Raw genomic sequence first — 15805 nt, forward strand, 5'->3', positions numbered from 1 at the left:
CCTCAGTCTGGGCTATGAGCATCTCCGCCTTGATCCCTCCCTGATCCGCAGCCGACGGTCACTCAGTTGACTCCAAGTGCTGCCCATCCCTTCAGACATGGCCTTGATGTCCAAAACGCCTGGCTGCCCTGACCAGCCTAAATCCCTCTCTCGATATCCCCAAAGGTGAACATCTAACACCCTTTAAGGCCGAAACCTAAACAAACGATTTCTTTCCTTCTTTTAAAGGTGGTGATGGTCAGCCCTGAGTACAAACTAGCCGTCCTGGGAGTAAAACATCAAGGTGCTGGGTGGGCAGCCGGTCAACTTTGTTTTCGGAAGAAAGCAGCACTATTTCCTGAGATCAGAGCAACGGAAACAAGACAACCACATTTTAACCCCAAAGCTGCCTGTTCAGTGGTAATTAAGTTACTTCCCTCACAGCAACTCTTCCTTGTTTCAAAACACATTTCTAGGGCTTCCCTGGTGGCGCAGTGGTTCAGAGTCCGCCTGCCGATGCAGGGGACACGGGTTTGTGCCCCGGTCTGGGAAGATCCCACATGCCGCGAAGCGGCTGGGCCCGTGAGCCATGGCCGCTGAGCCTGCGCTCCGCAGCGGGAGAGGCCACAACAGTGAGAGGTCCGCGTACCGCAAACAAAACAAAACAAACACATTTCTAAGGCTCTGTTAGTTCTGCTTGCTACTTAAAAATCACACCAAAACTGCCAAACACGTCACCTTTTAAGGACGTAAATAAGCTCATTACAATGACGACAGCCTGCCTTGAGCCAAACACACACATTGCCCCTCAAACCTCAAAACTGGCATTTTCCTGAACCCTTTCTATCACAGGTTGGCAAACTAGGGCCTGCCTGTTTCCGCACAACCCGCCAATACTAGCGCCCATTTGTTTACACACTGTCTACAGCTGCGTCTGGCTACTTATGGCCTCTTGGTCTGTGAAGCCTAAAATATTTACTATGTGGCCTTTTACAGAATAAGTCTGCCAACCTCCTACTTTGTCCCAGTCAAAGGATTTTCTTTTTCTAAATCTGTTTATTTCTAACTATAGGAAATATGTAAAATTCAGGAGACAGGCATGAAAAATCCCAATGTTGAACTCTGGAATGGTTCACCAATAGCCCAGCATCAGAAAGAGGGAGAGAGATGGTCTGGATCATTTCCTTCAGAATCCTACACCCCATAAGTGACCTACTCAGAAGCATCAGAAAACTCCCAGACCTCTCCAAGAAGAAATTTCCATATAAGAAATGCAACTGTTAATGATGGGAAAACACAACGAAGCAAAACAAACAGTATCCCTTCCCCTGCCCAAAATACCCACTACTATCAAAAACCACCAGCATGTCAAAATACCCTCAAAAAGCATTTTACAACACAACCACATGAGGTTTCTAACTGCAGCAACTGCGTCCATCTGAACTGGCTTATTGGAAAATTAGTCATTCGTAAACATCACTACTTTCGCTGCTGTTAGCCACGATGCGACTGAGAAGCACCTCGTAACTGCTCAAGGCATCCAGTGACGCCACAACAGGTGAGGTGAGAATCGTGCCCTGAATCCTGGCATCACACAGAGCAACACAGAGTTGGGAAGAGAATAAAAGGACTGGGGAGCTCACAAACAGAGATAGTTTTGTCTTGATTTTTCACTTGATTTTTCCTTGGTTTATTATTAACTCATTATTTTGAAAAGATATTCAGAGCAGCAGCTTAAAAAAAAATCTTTTCCTGCCCATATGTCTACACCTGGGGGAGACCTGAACAGCCATTCCCTCCCTCTTGGTAGCTGGGTGGCCACATTCGTCATACTTAGCTGGAAGGTTTAATTTAGTATCTGTGACATGTTGGTGGCCATAGCAGGAAGACAATGCAGAAAACTGTAATTAACTATATTTTAATAAATTGTGTCTTGGAAAAGAAATGTTAACTGCGAAAAATAAGCCAGCCTCCCTCTTCCCCTCCAAACCTTCTCGTGACACATACCAAAAGCTGCCAATTCGGGCTCCTTTTTCCACTTTCCCAGCGAGGCTGGTGGGTTTGGCCAGATCACAGTGGTGTGCAAAAGCAGGTCTCCCATGCTCAGATCTGCAACCTGAAATCCAGGGCAAAACTTACTGGGCGATGTTAAAAACACTCAGATATCCATGACATTTTAAAATTCAACAGGCTGGTGTCAATTCAACTTCAAGAAAATAATGTCTCCCAATAATGTCTCTCATTTGGTCAACTTTTTTTCCCTTATCCTGTTTGCCTTATCAGAATTTCAAGAATAAGGTGGCCAAAAGGTACAAATCGGGCCTCTGAAATTCACACGCAGTAAACCTGCCAGAATTGATGAACAAAATTGGAGAGCGTTTGTGTTCAAATGGAGAGTTATCTAAGGAGAACAAATGGCTGTCAACAACAAAGATCCAGCCCAGGAAACTGCAGACATTGCCACCTGTGAGTTTAAATCCCTTTGGAGCCAGGGTCTTCTGGGAAGCAGTGGAATCAATTATTTCTTCTTCTTCCAACTCATTTTAAGGAAGATTTCATTTCACTTTAGAAGAGGGAAAAGAAGCCAACTGAGAAGCTGGGAGATTGTTCTTTAAGCTTGTGCAGCTCTGGAAACCATGAGGTCTAGTGTTGTCTCCCCGAAGGTCAAATCTAAACCATCTCAGATGGACAAGTTCCTCTTCTCCTTGTAGAGACACGATGATCCTGAGAGTCCACTGGAGTCTACACCTCACAATAGTCATGTGTGCCTTTTTCACTGGAGTCCTTGGCCCACTTCCAAGTCTACCAAATTCCCATCCTCCCACCCACTCAGCAGCCCAATCACAGGCGAAAGGATCATCTGGTCTCTCAATGTGCTCCCTGTGCAAACATGTCAGAGCACGAGGCTTTGCAGAAATCAGAGTCCACGGTCCATCCCACTGGGAAACACCATACATTGTTAGGAGGGTCTCCCTCTAGTACGCCTCCCTGAAGCATCCGCCCACCAGCCTCTCACTTCTGCTCTGCGTCCACAGAAACCAAGCCCGAGTCCTTCTTCCTCAAAGCAGCAATTTGAATATTTGAAAACTTGGTGTTGAGCTTCAAGGACAAATGGCTCTGGGTTTTTTTTTTTTTTTTTGCTGCTTTTGATCTGACTGGGTTTCTAGATACAACAGCTGCCGAGCAGCCCTCCACGGAGCACGGTGCCATTTGACACTGCCCTTCTCAAGCCACAAGGTCAGGCTACAGTGCTGGAGATGGGGCTCCATCTCAGTGGCAGTGGTATTGCTGCCACTATAATGGTTGGGATCATTATAATAATTAATAATTACTCCAATTATTATTGAGCAATATTATTAGTAGTACCGTCTCAGTGGTTAAAAACATTAAGCAACTGTATTACTTTGTACATATTAAGTAACTAGTCAACCAAACACCCAGGTGAGTATCCACTAAGGGAACTATATAGTCTCCACTATCCACGCCCCACACACCACAGCGGAGTGGTATATACATAAGTCAAATTCCTTGGAACCATTCTGGTCCACAGCCTTAGAGGGAATGTTTTTAAAAGTGATTAAATGCCATATGATCCAACAATCCCACTCCTGGGCACATATCCAGACAAAACTATAATTCAAAAAGATACATGCAACCCTATGTTCACTGCAGTGCTATTTATTGATACAACAGCCAGGACATAGGAACAACCTAAGTGTCCATCAACAGATGAATGGATAAAGAAGATGTGGTACATATATACGATGGAATACTACTCAGCCATAAAAAAGAACAAAACAATGTCATTTGCAGTAGCATGGATGGAACTAGAGATTATCATACTAACTAAAATAAGTCAGAAAGAGAAAGACAAATACCATATGATACCACCTATATGTGGAATCTAAAATATGACACAAATTAACTTATCTATGAAACAGAGACAGACTCACAGACCTAGAGAACAGACTTGTAGTTGCCAAGGGGAGTGGGGAAATGGAGTGGGAGTTTGGGGCTAGCAGATGCAAACTAGGATATATAGGATGGATAAACAGCAAGGTCCTACTGTATAGCACAGGGAACTATATCCAATATCTTGTGATAAACCATAATGGAAAAGAATATTAAAAAAGAGTGTACATATATAACTGATTTCCTTTGCTGTATAGCAGAAATTAACACAAAATTGTAAATTGACTATACTTCAATTTTTAAAAAGTGATTAAAGATCACTGGGGTAGATCATTGCCCAAACTCTACTTCTTCCCTCTATGTATCTGTACCTTCCACCATGTGATTTTCTAGTACTTCCCACTAGACTAGGCTAAGCCCCAAAGTCTCTGGGCTTGGCCATATGAGTTGGGCCGTAGACTTGGTATCAGAAGTTTCTACCAGCCCTCATAAGCTTCTGCCTTCCAGCCATGGAAAGGACATGCTCAAGACAATCACTGCTACTTCAGCCTGGATGCCAGAATGAAGAGACATGGAACACTCTGAGACCTAAGCTCTGAAGCTCACCAAGACAAGCCAAAGCCCAGCTGACCCACACCCTGTGAGTGAAATACAAGTATTTGCTTTAGTGAACACTAAGATTTTTAGTTCTTTGTTACCTGGTAAAAACAGGCTGATACAGTCCCAATGCACATGGTTCCTCTCTCTTGACGAGTTTCCACACTGTAAATGTATTAAGGGGGTCAGGGCTGCTCCCTCTGGCCAACAGCCTCTCCCCTGGCCTTCCACTGGTCCCCTTCCCAACATCCTATCAAAACCCTGAGACTGGGCTTCCCTGGTGGCACAGTGGTTGAGAGTCCGCCTGCCGATGCAGGGGACGCGGGTTCGTGCCCCGGTCCGGGAAGATGCCACATGCCGCGGAGCAGCTGGGCCTGTGAGCCGTGGCCAATAAGCCTGCGCGTCTGGAGCCTGTGCTCCGCAACGGGAGAGGCCACGACAGTGAGAGGCCCGCGTACCACAAAAAAAACAAAACAAAAAAACAACTCTGAGACTGAGTTCCGCTAAAAGGCCTCTACCCCAACAAGGACTGGGATGCCTTGCTGAGTCAGGTTTTCCGAGCCCTTCTTTTAAGGGGAAATGCCCTCCTTGGCCTTTTCTTCCTCTGACCTAGGCAAAAGGGATGCTTGCTCTGTGTGGTCCAGCCCAACTCCCTAGAGTTTAACATGGGGTAGGGACTGAAGGTCCAGCTTCATCATAAAATGTTTCTTTGTCCTCTGTGGATATCTGTCTTCAGGGACCTCCTGGGGACAGTTGGTTGGTGATAGCATCAGGTACTCTGTGTCCCTGGAATGTTACCATTTCAGTATAGACCTACCATTCCCAGTAGATACTGATAAATATTCCCATTCGTGTTTACCAACTGTTCACAGTACCAGTCTAGGTTTTTTTCCTGGATATTGCCATTAAAAGGTTACTCAAGGATCAGGAATCACCTTTGTGAAAATCAGGCCATAACTTGTAAATGTCTGCCTCTATAGGCTGTTTCCATGGCTGTTCCAATATACTGCTTGCTGTAAGTACTGTTGCAGAATTATAACTGATATTGGCACAGAGCATCCTATTTCCCCAGGACCGTTCTCCCTGTGGTTTTATTTTTGTGGAATCAAGACCACTCTATCCTTTCCAGTTAGAAGACCATTCTCTTCTATGGAGAAAAAAAGAGATCAAGTAGATCTGAGTCATTTTCTTTGAGTAATCAATTTGTCTTTGGTTACAATACCTACGGCCCCTTTTAGGGGCCTATTTCTTTCTTATTCTTCCTATAGTGCTAAGACATAATCTTTCAGTGCTCTCTCTGGCATCTTCTCCAAGCCTTCATTTTTCTGGTCTTCAGACATCCTAATACTGATATAGGACTTTCCTACCCTGTAATACTGGTATATGATCAAATGTCCCTCCTTCCATCTTTTGCACTTTTTTTTTTTTTTCCCTAACAAAATCTCTGCTCACAAGAGACTGCTGTGTATAGCACTGTATCTCTTTGTTCCTCATTGGAAAGATTTCTTACTTGGTTGACAGAATTTTATTCTAGAGGACAGGCAGTCTCACCAAAGCCATATCCCCTTTTAGAGTCTCTGACTTTTTAATCGTATTCATCTTTTTTTCTAAAGTCTTTGCAATCTGCTACCCATATCACCTTCTAGTCTTTAGCATAATGGTGCTTTGCCCTCATTAAAATTCAGAAATCAATTCAGAATATAATGAAATACACTGAAATTGTTCATTTCCATGACCCAATAAAATTCACTCCTGTCAAAATGAAATAAACCAAAATACAGGATGGAAGAAGCCTTATGATCTAAAACGTCTGCAGTATTATTCATAGTCATCAATAAATGAAGCCAAGCGAACTGCCTGACAATAGGAATTAAGTAAATCATTGTTCAATCACACAATAAAATATTCTACAATAATTTCAAGGATTCTTCTGAATCATTTAAAATAACATGAAAATTAAATAATTCTTTGTTCACTATAAAAAAATTCAAGGTACAAAATAACTTCCAAAATATTCAAGAATATATAAAGAACTATATTTAATATTCAAGTATATAATATACATAATTCTGTAAAAATTAAAATAAACACCAAAAGATCAAGAGGTTTTGCGTTTTGAGATCATAGATAATTTTTCTCCTTGCCTTTCTCTGAGGTTTGCCCTTTTCTTTAATAAACATAGTATGTTTTTCTTACTATAATAGTTTTACAAGAAAATGGGAACTACATCAAGAGTAGCAGTGTCCGTCCTTTCTACACTCTGATAGATTAAATTATCTGCCTGGTAGACTGAGAACATTCTCAGGCTCTGCCTGAAATATCCATGTCGAAAAAATAAATTGTATTTCAGTGGAAAACTATGCACACCCTCCTGGGCTATCAGAGTCCAACCCTGTATCTATGTGCCTTTGAACTCCTTTGCCACTCTTTGTAAGGTGTAGGTAACAGATAAATGTATAAATTCTCTCTAGTCTGGTAGCGACTTCCTTGTGCTGTAGAGAAACCAATTTGTCTCCATTCACAAATCATCTTGACATTTCTTCACTTCATACATATACCTGTGCTATTTTGACTGTCTGGTTCCCTCACATCATCTGAGTAAAATAAATTCCTTCATATGTGTTCCCTTGTACATCTCTATGAGATATCATGAATTTACCTTTTTCTGAAAAATCTTTCAATAGTCCGAAACCTTGTCTTGTTTCACTGAGGACATAAACGTGAACCTAGATAATAACCCTTTATACCTCTGAAGATAAGGCTGTTTTCACGTCTAGACTAAACAACCAAGCCTTACACCCATTCTCTCCCCCGCCGCCCCACTGCCTTTCCTCCTCTTTCCAATCACAGCAAGAGAGTTTTTCTTCATAGTTCCCTCCCAGCTTGTCTCCTTTTTTGAGGCAGAAAGCAAAACGAGGACAATATTCCAATCAAATCATGAGGTACAGAGGCACGGATGAATATCATTACATATCATATCTGTAATGATATATTGATTCATTTTAAGATTATCAGCATTTTTATTCACATAAGCTCTTCTCAATAACTCAGGCACAACTTAGAGTTCATGCTACGTTTTTCTCAAGTATATCTGTTCCTGTGACTATTTCTTCTAAGTAGATTTTCAGGCAGACTTAAAAAAGAAGATTCATAGTCATTTGAAACTTTCATTCACTCCACAAGTATTTATTGAGTACATACTACATGCCGGTTATTATTCTAATCTCTGGGGATATAGCCTCCACCTTCATTGGTGTTTAGAGAAACAGCCCAAGTTACGGTCATGGAAATTCACTCTCACATTTAACAAAGAACAAAACCAGAGGTCCCGAGGGTGAAGGGGTGGAATCAGGACATGTTTCCTATATTAAGAAATAATTCAGCTGAGAAAGAAAACTCACAATGTAGCCTTGCGTAAAGGATAAAAGTTCCACCAATGTGGGAATGTAAACTGGTGCAGCCACTATGGAAAACAGTATGGAGGTTTCTTAAAAAACTAAAAATAGAACTACCATATGATCCAGCAGTCCCACTCCTGGGCATATGTCTGGAGAAAATTCTAAGTCAAAAAGATACATGCACCCCAATGTTCACTGCAGCACTATTTACAATAGCCAAGACATGGAAGTAACCTAAATATCCATTGACAGATGAATGGATAAAGAAGATGTGGTATATATACACAATGGAATATTACTTAGCCATAAAAAAAAGAATGAAATAATGCTATTTGCAGCAACATGGATGGACCTAGAGGTTATCACACTAAGTGAAGTAAGTCTGACAGAGAAAGACAAATATCGTATGGCATCACTTATATATGGAATCTAAAAAATGATACAAATGAACTGATTTACAGAACAGAAACAGACTCAGAGACATAGAAAACAAACTTATGGTTACCAGAGGGAAAGTAGGGGGGAGAGAGATGGGAAAGTTAGGAGTTTGGGATTAGCAGATACAAACTACTAATATTTAAAATAGATAAATGACAAGGTCTTACTGTATAGCACAGGGAACTATATTCAATGCCCTGTAATAAACTACAATGGAAAAGAATCTGAAAAAGAAGCTGAATTACTTTGCTGTACACCAGAAACTAACACGACACTGTAAATTAATTATACTTTAACTTAGAAAAAGGTTTCAGCAACAAAAACACTATCCTTGTAACTCTCTTACTTACAAATAGCACCTTAAAGAGAAACAAACCAACCCAGCTCTATGGATAGGTGTGCTGGGAAGAAGCGGGGGTCCTTACCTCTTTTTTCTCACCAGTCTGTTCGGCAATCAGCTGGTCAAACACAGCCCCAAATTCTTCATGGATTTTCTGCATTTCATTGATATGACTTGCAACTTTATTCATAGTCTTGATGGCCACTAGAAGAAAACAGGTCACGAAATAAATGAAGAGGCTGTTTAAAGGCTCTCATGGAGACACGAGCAAGGAGCAGATCTCAGGGGCCCATGACTCACAATCCAAGTGGTAGTGTTCCTCACTCTCCGCGTCCGTCAGAGCAAAAAGCTCCTTCAGCAGAAGCGGGTACTTGAGGATCCTCTGGATGGGCTTGATGAGGTAAGACTCCAGAGTGGATGAGTGTTGCTGCTTCGGGTTCTGGGCATCCAGGAATGCCTTGAAAGCCGCGTCCATCTTGGCTGGAAGAGTTTAAATACAGGTTGTCTGGGCAGGATGTGGAAATGACTCCCTTTCTCACAATTTCACTCACGAATTCCAAGGTGCCTTTTTACAGGACTGAGAGTACACTGAGTTATCAGAGGGGGGAAAGAGGGCTCAGAGGCACAACTGGAAGGGCCTGTCCATCAGATTTAGTTGTTTATTTGAGGGGCGGCCCAGTGAGTTAAGGGATAGCAGAGTTTGTCAATCTCATACACATGGATTTTCAGGGGCTGCTGTTTATCGTCCTTGCATTCAGAATGTCTTCTTCTTCTGATACTTTGACATCTGAGGCCTTACAGACCCTGGGGAAACTGCCCATCTCAGAGCTAGACACTTCCTAGATGGTAAAGGACTCACCTGGAAGCATGCCTTTCACATGCAAGCCAATCAATGCAGAGCCACCTGCCTCCTTCCCTCTTCTGTTAGCCTTTTACACTCTAGGCCACTATCTCCCCTGCCCCTCCACCCCAGAGCCTGCTGAGATTATTCAAATTACCCAATCCTAAACCTGTTTACCCTGCCTCACCCACTCCTTCCTGCAGAAACCACAATAAAGGGTCTTGCCCACGTCTTCCCCCTCACTCATCCTGTCCCCTGGTGGGCTGTGGTGCTTCCCCCCTTGGCCCTGCACGGCGTAGCGCTCCCCCTTCTCTTGGGAGTCCTGAGTAACAAACTATCTTTCTGATGGCAATTGTCTCCTGATCTGTTGGCCTCACCATATCTGAATAATATGAAAGCCTACGTTTGAAAACACTCCTTACGCCAGTTCTTCTAATCCTTCAAGCATTTCCTTGCTGGTAGAACCTCTTTTGAGAAAAGGCAGGAAAATAAAAAGCAGCAGCGGCACCTTGCAGCTCTGGTAAGTGGAGCAAGGCTGATCCCCTGCAGTGAACGCCTTTTAAGATCTGTTCTATGTTAATTCGGTGCTACCAGCTATTAGGATTTATTTCAGAGGGAAACATACACCTGACCTAAGGTAACTCAGGCAGCACTTTCGTCACCAGCTGAGCTTCCATCTGTGTCCCAGCGGGGCTGAAAAGCAGCCCTGGGGAGTTGTGGGTCCCCAGACAATCACAAAGGTACCTGCCAGTGGATAATTAGGAAGACACGACTTATGCCTTCCAGGTGCAAAGAAATGGCAGAGAGAGAGGCTGAAGTGAGGGCAAAGAATGGGAAGAAGAAAGGACAATATATCAAAGTGACTAACTGTAGGCATATATTTTTTAAGCTTCTGATAAAAATATATTTCCGTCTCCAGTAATTAGGAATGTGAGCTAAGAACAGAAGGTGTTATAAAAGGACACCATGAAACTGTAAAATGATTCTTCTCAGTATCTTTATTCAATTAAGAAAAACAGCAATCATGTGGGGAAGGCCTTGTAAAGACTACAATCTTTTCATTTGTTTAAGCCCCATTAAGAGGAATCAGACTCCATGGGTCCAGCCACCAAATCCTTGAAGGGAAAGAAGACTGGGAATGAGGTGACTGAGAAGAAGCCCATGGCCTCGGAAGCGAGCCCAGGCCCAGAGCTGATGCATGCGGAGGCTGCAGCTTCCGTGGACATCCCAAGTCTTGGTCCATGCCCGTAAGGGGCCTAGGAATTCCCCCTAAAGTCCTCATGCCCAAAAACACGTCCATGCGCGTTTAACCCATCAAGTGTATTTCACACATCAGGGCAAAAGAGGGCATGCTTCTCAGCTCTTTGAGCGGTAAAGGGCATCACTCCCATGCAACCTAGATGGGAGTCTGTTAAGAATCATAGGCTATTTGTCCTCAAAGAGTTCTCTTCATCTTCTTGGCACATCTGGCCATTAGAAAATTGTGGGTCACACCTAATGTCTTAAGGCATGGTTTTGAAGGATTTTCTAATATTTTTCAGGTGCAAAAAATAATGGTTTTGAATTTTAAAAATCTATAGGGGCAGAATTTAATCTAATCAAGTGATTAAAAATAACACAATTACTTTAAGAACTCTCATGAGTATATAATTTTACCACAGAGCAAAGTGCTCTAAAACTGTTACGCTAAAATCTCTCATAACATAGCATTCAATTAAAGTTTAAAAAGATGCACACACACGGAACTACATGACCAATTCAGCATGTGTAAAACCACAGACTAGGCCATACAGCGGGACAGTTTCCTTGTCCTACAGCAGGACAAGGAAATTCCCAGGTTCCCTTTAAATTTTTGTGCTGAAGTAGAACTCTTTTGCCTAGACTACGACCATCATTAAGTATGGCATTATCTGGGGCAGGATCTTTTGTTGTCCAGAGACCTGTGTTGTATTAATGTTTATTATAATACGTTTTGAATTAAATCAAGCTAGTTCTCTTTGGCAACAAACATAAATATAAGTAAATTACTTACAAATTCAGCAGCTGTTTACATGGCAGCCACAGTAAAGTGTTAAAGAAGAGCAGGCTGATTTCCAGAGATTCTTTGAAATCGAACTTTCTATTGGTTCTACTGTTTACCAAGGACATGTTTCTCTAATCCTTTAACCTATCAACAGTCACATGCAGAACTATGGAAGCGAAACAACTCTCTGGAGACTCTCAGAACACCCCATCATCTTCCTAGAACACTTAGGAACAGCAGCTTGCCAATCTAAAAATTCTGTTCTTTTCCATGCAAAATATAATTACAGCTGGAATGATTTCTGTAAATAACTGAAACAATTTTAGTAGTGATGATGGTGACTATTATCACACACCTGAGAACAAAAATAGGTGAGGGAAAAATGAAATGCCACAAAAAGGTGTATGAAGTGTGGTAGGTTATAACAAAATTAATGAAAAATAGAAATAAAGCAGGGGGATTCTAAACTCCCTACGTTTCTGCATAATTGCAAAATGACTCATCAATTCTGGCCCCAAATAACTGAGTCAAAACGTTGATGGTAAGAAAATGGACAAAACTGTTAATTCAAGATATAATGCATTTCATTTCTCAGTACAGTCGGGCCCCCGTATCTACAGGTTCTATCCACAGGTTCTGCACTGTGAATTCAACTCGCCATGGATAGGATATATCTGGGAAAAAGAAATTCCAGAAAGTTCCAAAAAGCAAAACTTGAGTATGTTGCACACGGACAGCTATTTACATGGCACTTATATTTTATTAGGTATTATAAATAATCTAGAGATGATTCAAAGTATACGGGAGGATGTGCATAGGTTATATGCAGACACTACACATTTTATATAACAGACTTGAGCATCCTCGAAGTTTGGTATCCATGCGGGGGCGGGGTCCTGGAACCAATCCTCCACAGATACCGAGGAACAACCATACCCTTAATTTGCGGCCTGTTGGAACATCCATCTGGCACAACAATGACTCCGATTTCTGTCCCAAAGCCCCCAACCACAGTTGGCCACACAGATGTGAACTGACAGTGAACAGGCCCACCTGCTACCCAGTCCTCCCAGGCCTTACCTTTCACCAGAACCTTGGGGACCTTCGTGTGGCTAGCACAGAAGGCACTGTAGAGCTTGAAGCGGTCGGCATAATACAGAAAGGATCCCCCCAGAGAGAAGAGCACCTTCTGGATTTAACAAGAAACAATGCAGTTAGGTTAGGGTCCTCCTCATGTGGAAATATCAGCAGGATATAGCAGGGAGCTCGCAGCTGCCTGACTCTCCCCACAAATCAGCACCACTCACACCTGTCACAGCCTGTCTCAGCTCACTGATGGCCTATGGGAAAGTGTGTGGGTTTACATGTTTGTGTAATAGATGCTGGATTTGGCTTTCTCGGTAATTAGAGTCAAGATGTCGCTGGTTTTCTAGGCTTGTGTCTTTCAGTGACCTATCTGGGATGTTTGAATGTTACCGAGAAAGCAGATACGGCATTTTGGAGAAGACAGAAATCTTTATTCTCTCATTAGTTCCTGTTGGGAGGTAGAAGTGACAAACCAAATAAAGGCAGGAAACGCATAAATCTCCCGAAATAGAAAACACATTTCTCTAATCACTAACTCCACCCTCTCCAATGCCATGCTCTCTTCTAGCAGGAATAGATAAGAACATAAGAAATAGACTCAACTAAGGAATTAGTACTGTCTCCCAGGCCACACCCTCTGCCCCAACAGGATCAAAACTAGGTGGACGCTTTCCCTATTAGGAATTTAATATGCCTGAGGTGGGATACTTTTTATCCTACACATTTTATAGAAATATATGTAACAGGCCTCAGAAAAGTATCTATGAGGTTTCACAATGATCTAGTCTAGTTCAGAAAGAGCTATTGCTTATTTAAATTTAGAATTTAAAACGTACATTCAAAGCAAAAACTAAGCTATACATATAAACATATCCCCATATCTCCTCCCTCTTACGTCTCCCTCCCACCCTCCCTATCCCACCGCTCTAGGTGGACACAAAGTACCGAGCTGATCTCCCTGTGCTATGTGGCTGCTTCCCACTAGCTATCTATTTTACATTTGGTAGTGTATATATGTCCATGCCACTCTCTCACTTCGTTCCGGCTTACCCTTCCCCCGCCCCGTGCCCTCAAGTCCATTCTCTACGTCTGCGTCTTTATTCCTGTCCTGCCCCTAGGTTCTTCAGAACCACTTTTTTTTTTAGACTCCATGTATGTGTGTTTTGGATTTGAGTGATAAATTGGATTCCACAAAGTGCACTTTACTGAATGAACAATGCAGAGAAATCTGATAGAATATTAAAAACAAAAAAAGGTTTATTATGAACCACACATAACTGGTAATTAGAAGCCTAAATTCTTTTCCTACATGTTGTACTTTTCCTCCTTTACTCCTCAAGCCCCATCCCTCCCCAAACCTCACCCGCTTGACCGAGAGAGGGTTTCGGGAGGGGCAGTCTGACTCTGTAGGTATAGTCATCCTTTGAGCTATATTCAACAATCAATGAGAAAAACTATAGAAGAAAAAGCTCTAATTGTAACGTCTTACCTTAGCCATATCAAGCCATTCATTTGTTTAACTTAATATTACTTACTAGGCACATACCATACAGCAAACACAGATAGAACATTAAGGTATTCATTTGTTCTTCCAGCCTTAAAAAATGATCTCAGAGCACAAAGTGTGCACAAACATGAGGGGTTTCTACACAAAGACTGCATTTCCCCTGTGTTTCTCTTCTGCAGGACTTCACAGAGCCTCTCACTGGCTGACGGACATTGCAAACTTCCAAGGGAAAATTATATCAAAACTTATTTCACCTCAGAACCAATTTTTTTTCTAATACTGTCTTAGGCAACACAATTTGAATATTTTAACAAGTGTTTATGTTTTTGACAAATATATAATCAGGATTTAAATGAAGCAGCAATGGCGGAAACCAACAGCAACAGGTTTAAGAGTGAACACTGACTGTCCAGAAGCCAACTCAGAAGTGCCAGAGAGCAGCCCCAGGGCCAAGAATATTGAACGTGCACCAGTTGTCATGTCTGACAGATGGAATGGAGAGGGTCAGGTTAGGCACTAAATTAGTGAAATGAAGGTCGGGGAAGAAAGTTCCACTTAAATGGAATTTACAACACTGACTGCTTAGCGTGAACTTGCTAAAAGGATCACGCACCAACCCCTCCCTAGAAGAACTCTGCTCATGACACAGTTATGCTCATATCACCGTTCTGATAACTAAACTCTCCTGAAGTGATCAACTGACTCTAACCGCAAAGAACTGGACTCACAGCAAAAGCCTGCTACATGAATATAATGAATGTTAGATATTTTAGATTAAAACCAAATGTTTTCGGGTCTGTCCGCATTTTTATTATGTTCCACATTAAGCAACTTTTTGATTAACTGACAAACTACTGGCCCATATCATGGTGTTCTAATATCCTATTAATTAATTTATCAATGAACCAAACTGTACTTCAAATGGACAGTATGTCCAACTACCCTGAAGAGAAGAAAAACGAACTAACACAAGCAATTTCTGAACACACAAAAAATGAACTATATGCAGTAGTTAGGGTTAAAGGGAGGTAGGGAGAGAAAGGATAAAGCAAATGTGTTAACATTTGGAAGAAGGCTGGGAGAAGGCTATCTGGGAATTCTTTATACTATCCTTGCAACCTTTCTGTAAGTCTAAAATTACATCCAAATAAAAATAGAGAACTATACATGAATATATGTCCATATGCTTATGTGTATGAATATGTGTGTGCATTCTAAATGACTCCTGTTGCAGAGAGGGACTGTAAAGAGATGACACACAAAAATATATCGAAGGGGTAGTCTTCATCTCATCCTATAAACCTGTATACATACTAACATTACACAGCCAGGTTTCTGCAAGTGTTAGAAGAGAGTCAAAGTGTATGAGGGTCCCCACCTATATGGACAACTGAACCCAAGTTCAACACAAGCGCAAAAGCGATTCAGTGGAAAAGGACTGAAGGATAGTCATTTCAAAAAATAGTGCTAGAAACGTTAAATATTCATATGCAAAAAAATTGACTTCGATTCACACCAGATCAGAGACCTAAATATAAATCCCCAAATTATGAAACTTTTAGGAGAAAATCTTTATGACCCTGATTTAGGCAAAGAGTTCATAGATAAGACAGCAAAAGTATGACCCAAAAGAGAAAAAATTTGAAAACTTGGATTTCATTAAAAAATAAAAACTTCTCAGGGG

General features: G+C 41.8%; 1 protein-coding gene across 5 annotated transcripts in view; it reads right to left on the reverse strand.

Annotated features, from left to right (window-relative positions):
- Window positions 1-15805, reverse strand: part of TIAM1 (TIAM Rac1 associated GEF 1) — a 132660-nt gene that overhangs the window by 11425 nt on the left and 105430 nt on the right. For all 5 annotated transcript variants that reach the window (XM_065876071.1, XM_065876070.1, XM_065876069.1 and 2 more), the window contains 4 exons: window positions 12609-12717; window positions 8965-9144; window positions 8750-8868; window positions 1987-2095 (listed from right to left, as the gene is read on the reverse strand). In XM_065876071.1, coding sequence (XP_065732143.1) covers window positions 1987-2095; window positions 8750-8868; window positions 8965-9144; window positions 12609-12717 — 517 coding nt within the window. The remainder of the gene's footprint in view (window positions 1-1986; window positions 2096-8749; window positions 8869-8964; window positions 9145-12608; window positions 12718-15805) is intronic.

This window comes from Phocoena phocoena, chromosome 4, assembly GCF_963924675.1.
Source record: "Phocoena phocoena chromosome 4, mPhoPho1.1, whole genome shotgun sequence".
In the NCBI taxonomy this organism is placed as follows: Eukaryota; Metazoa; Chordata; class Mammalia; order Artiodactyla; family Phocoenidae; genus Phocoena; species Phocoena phocoena.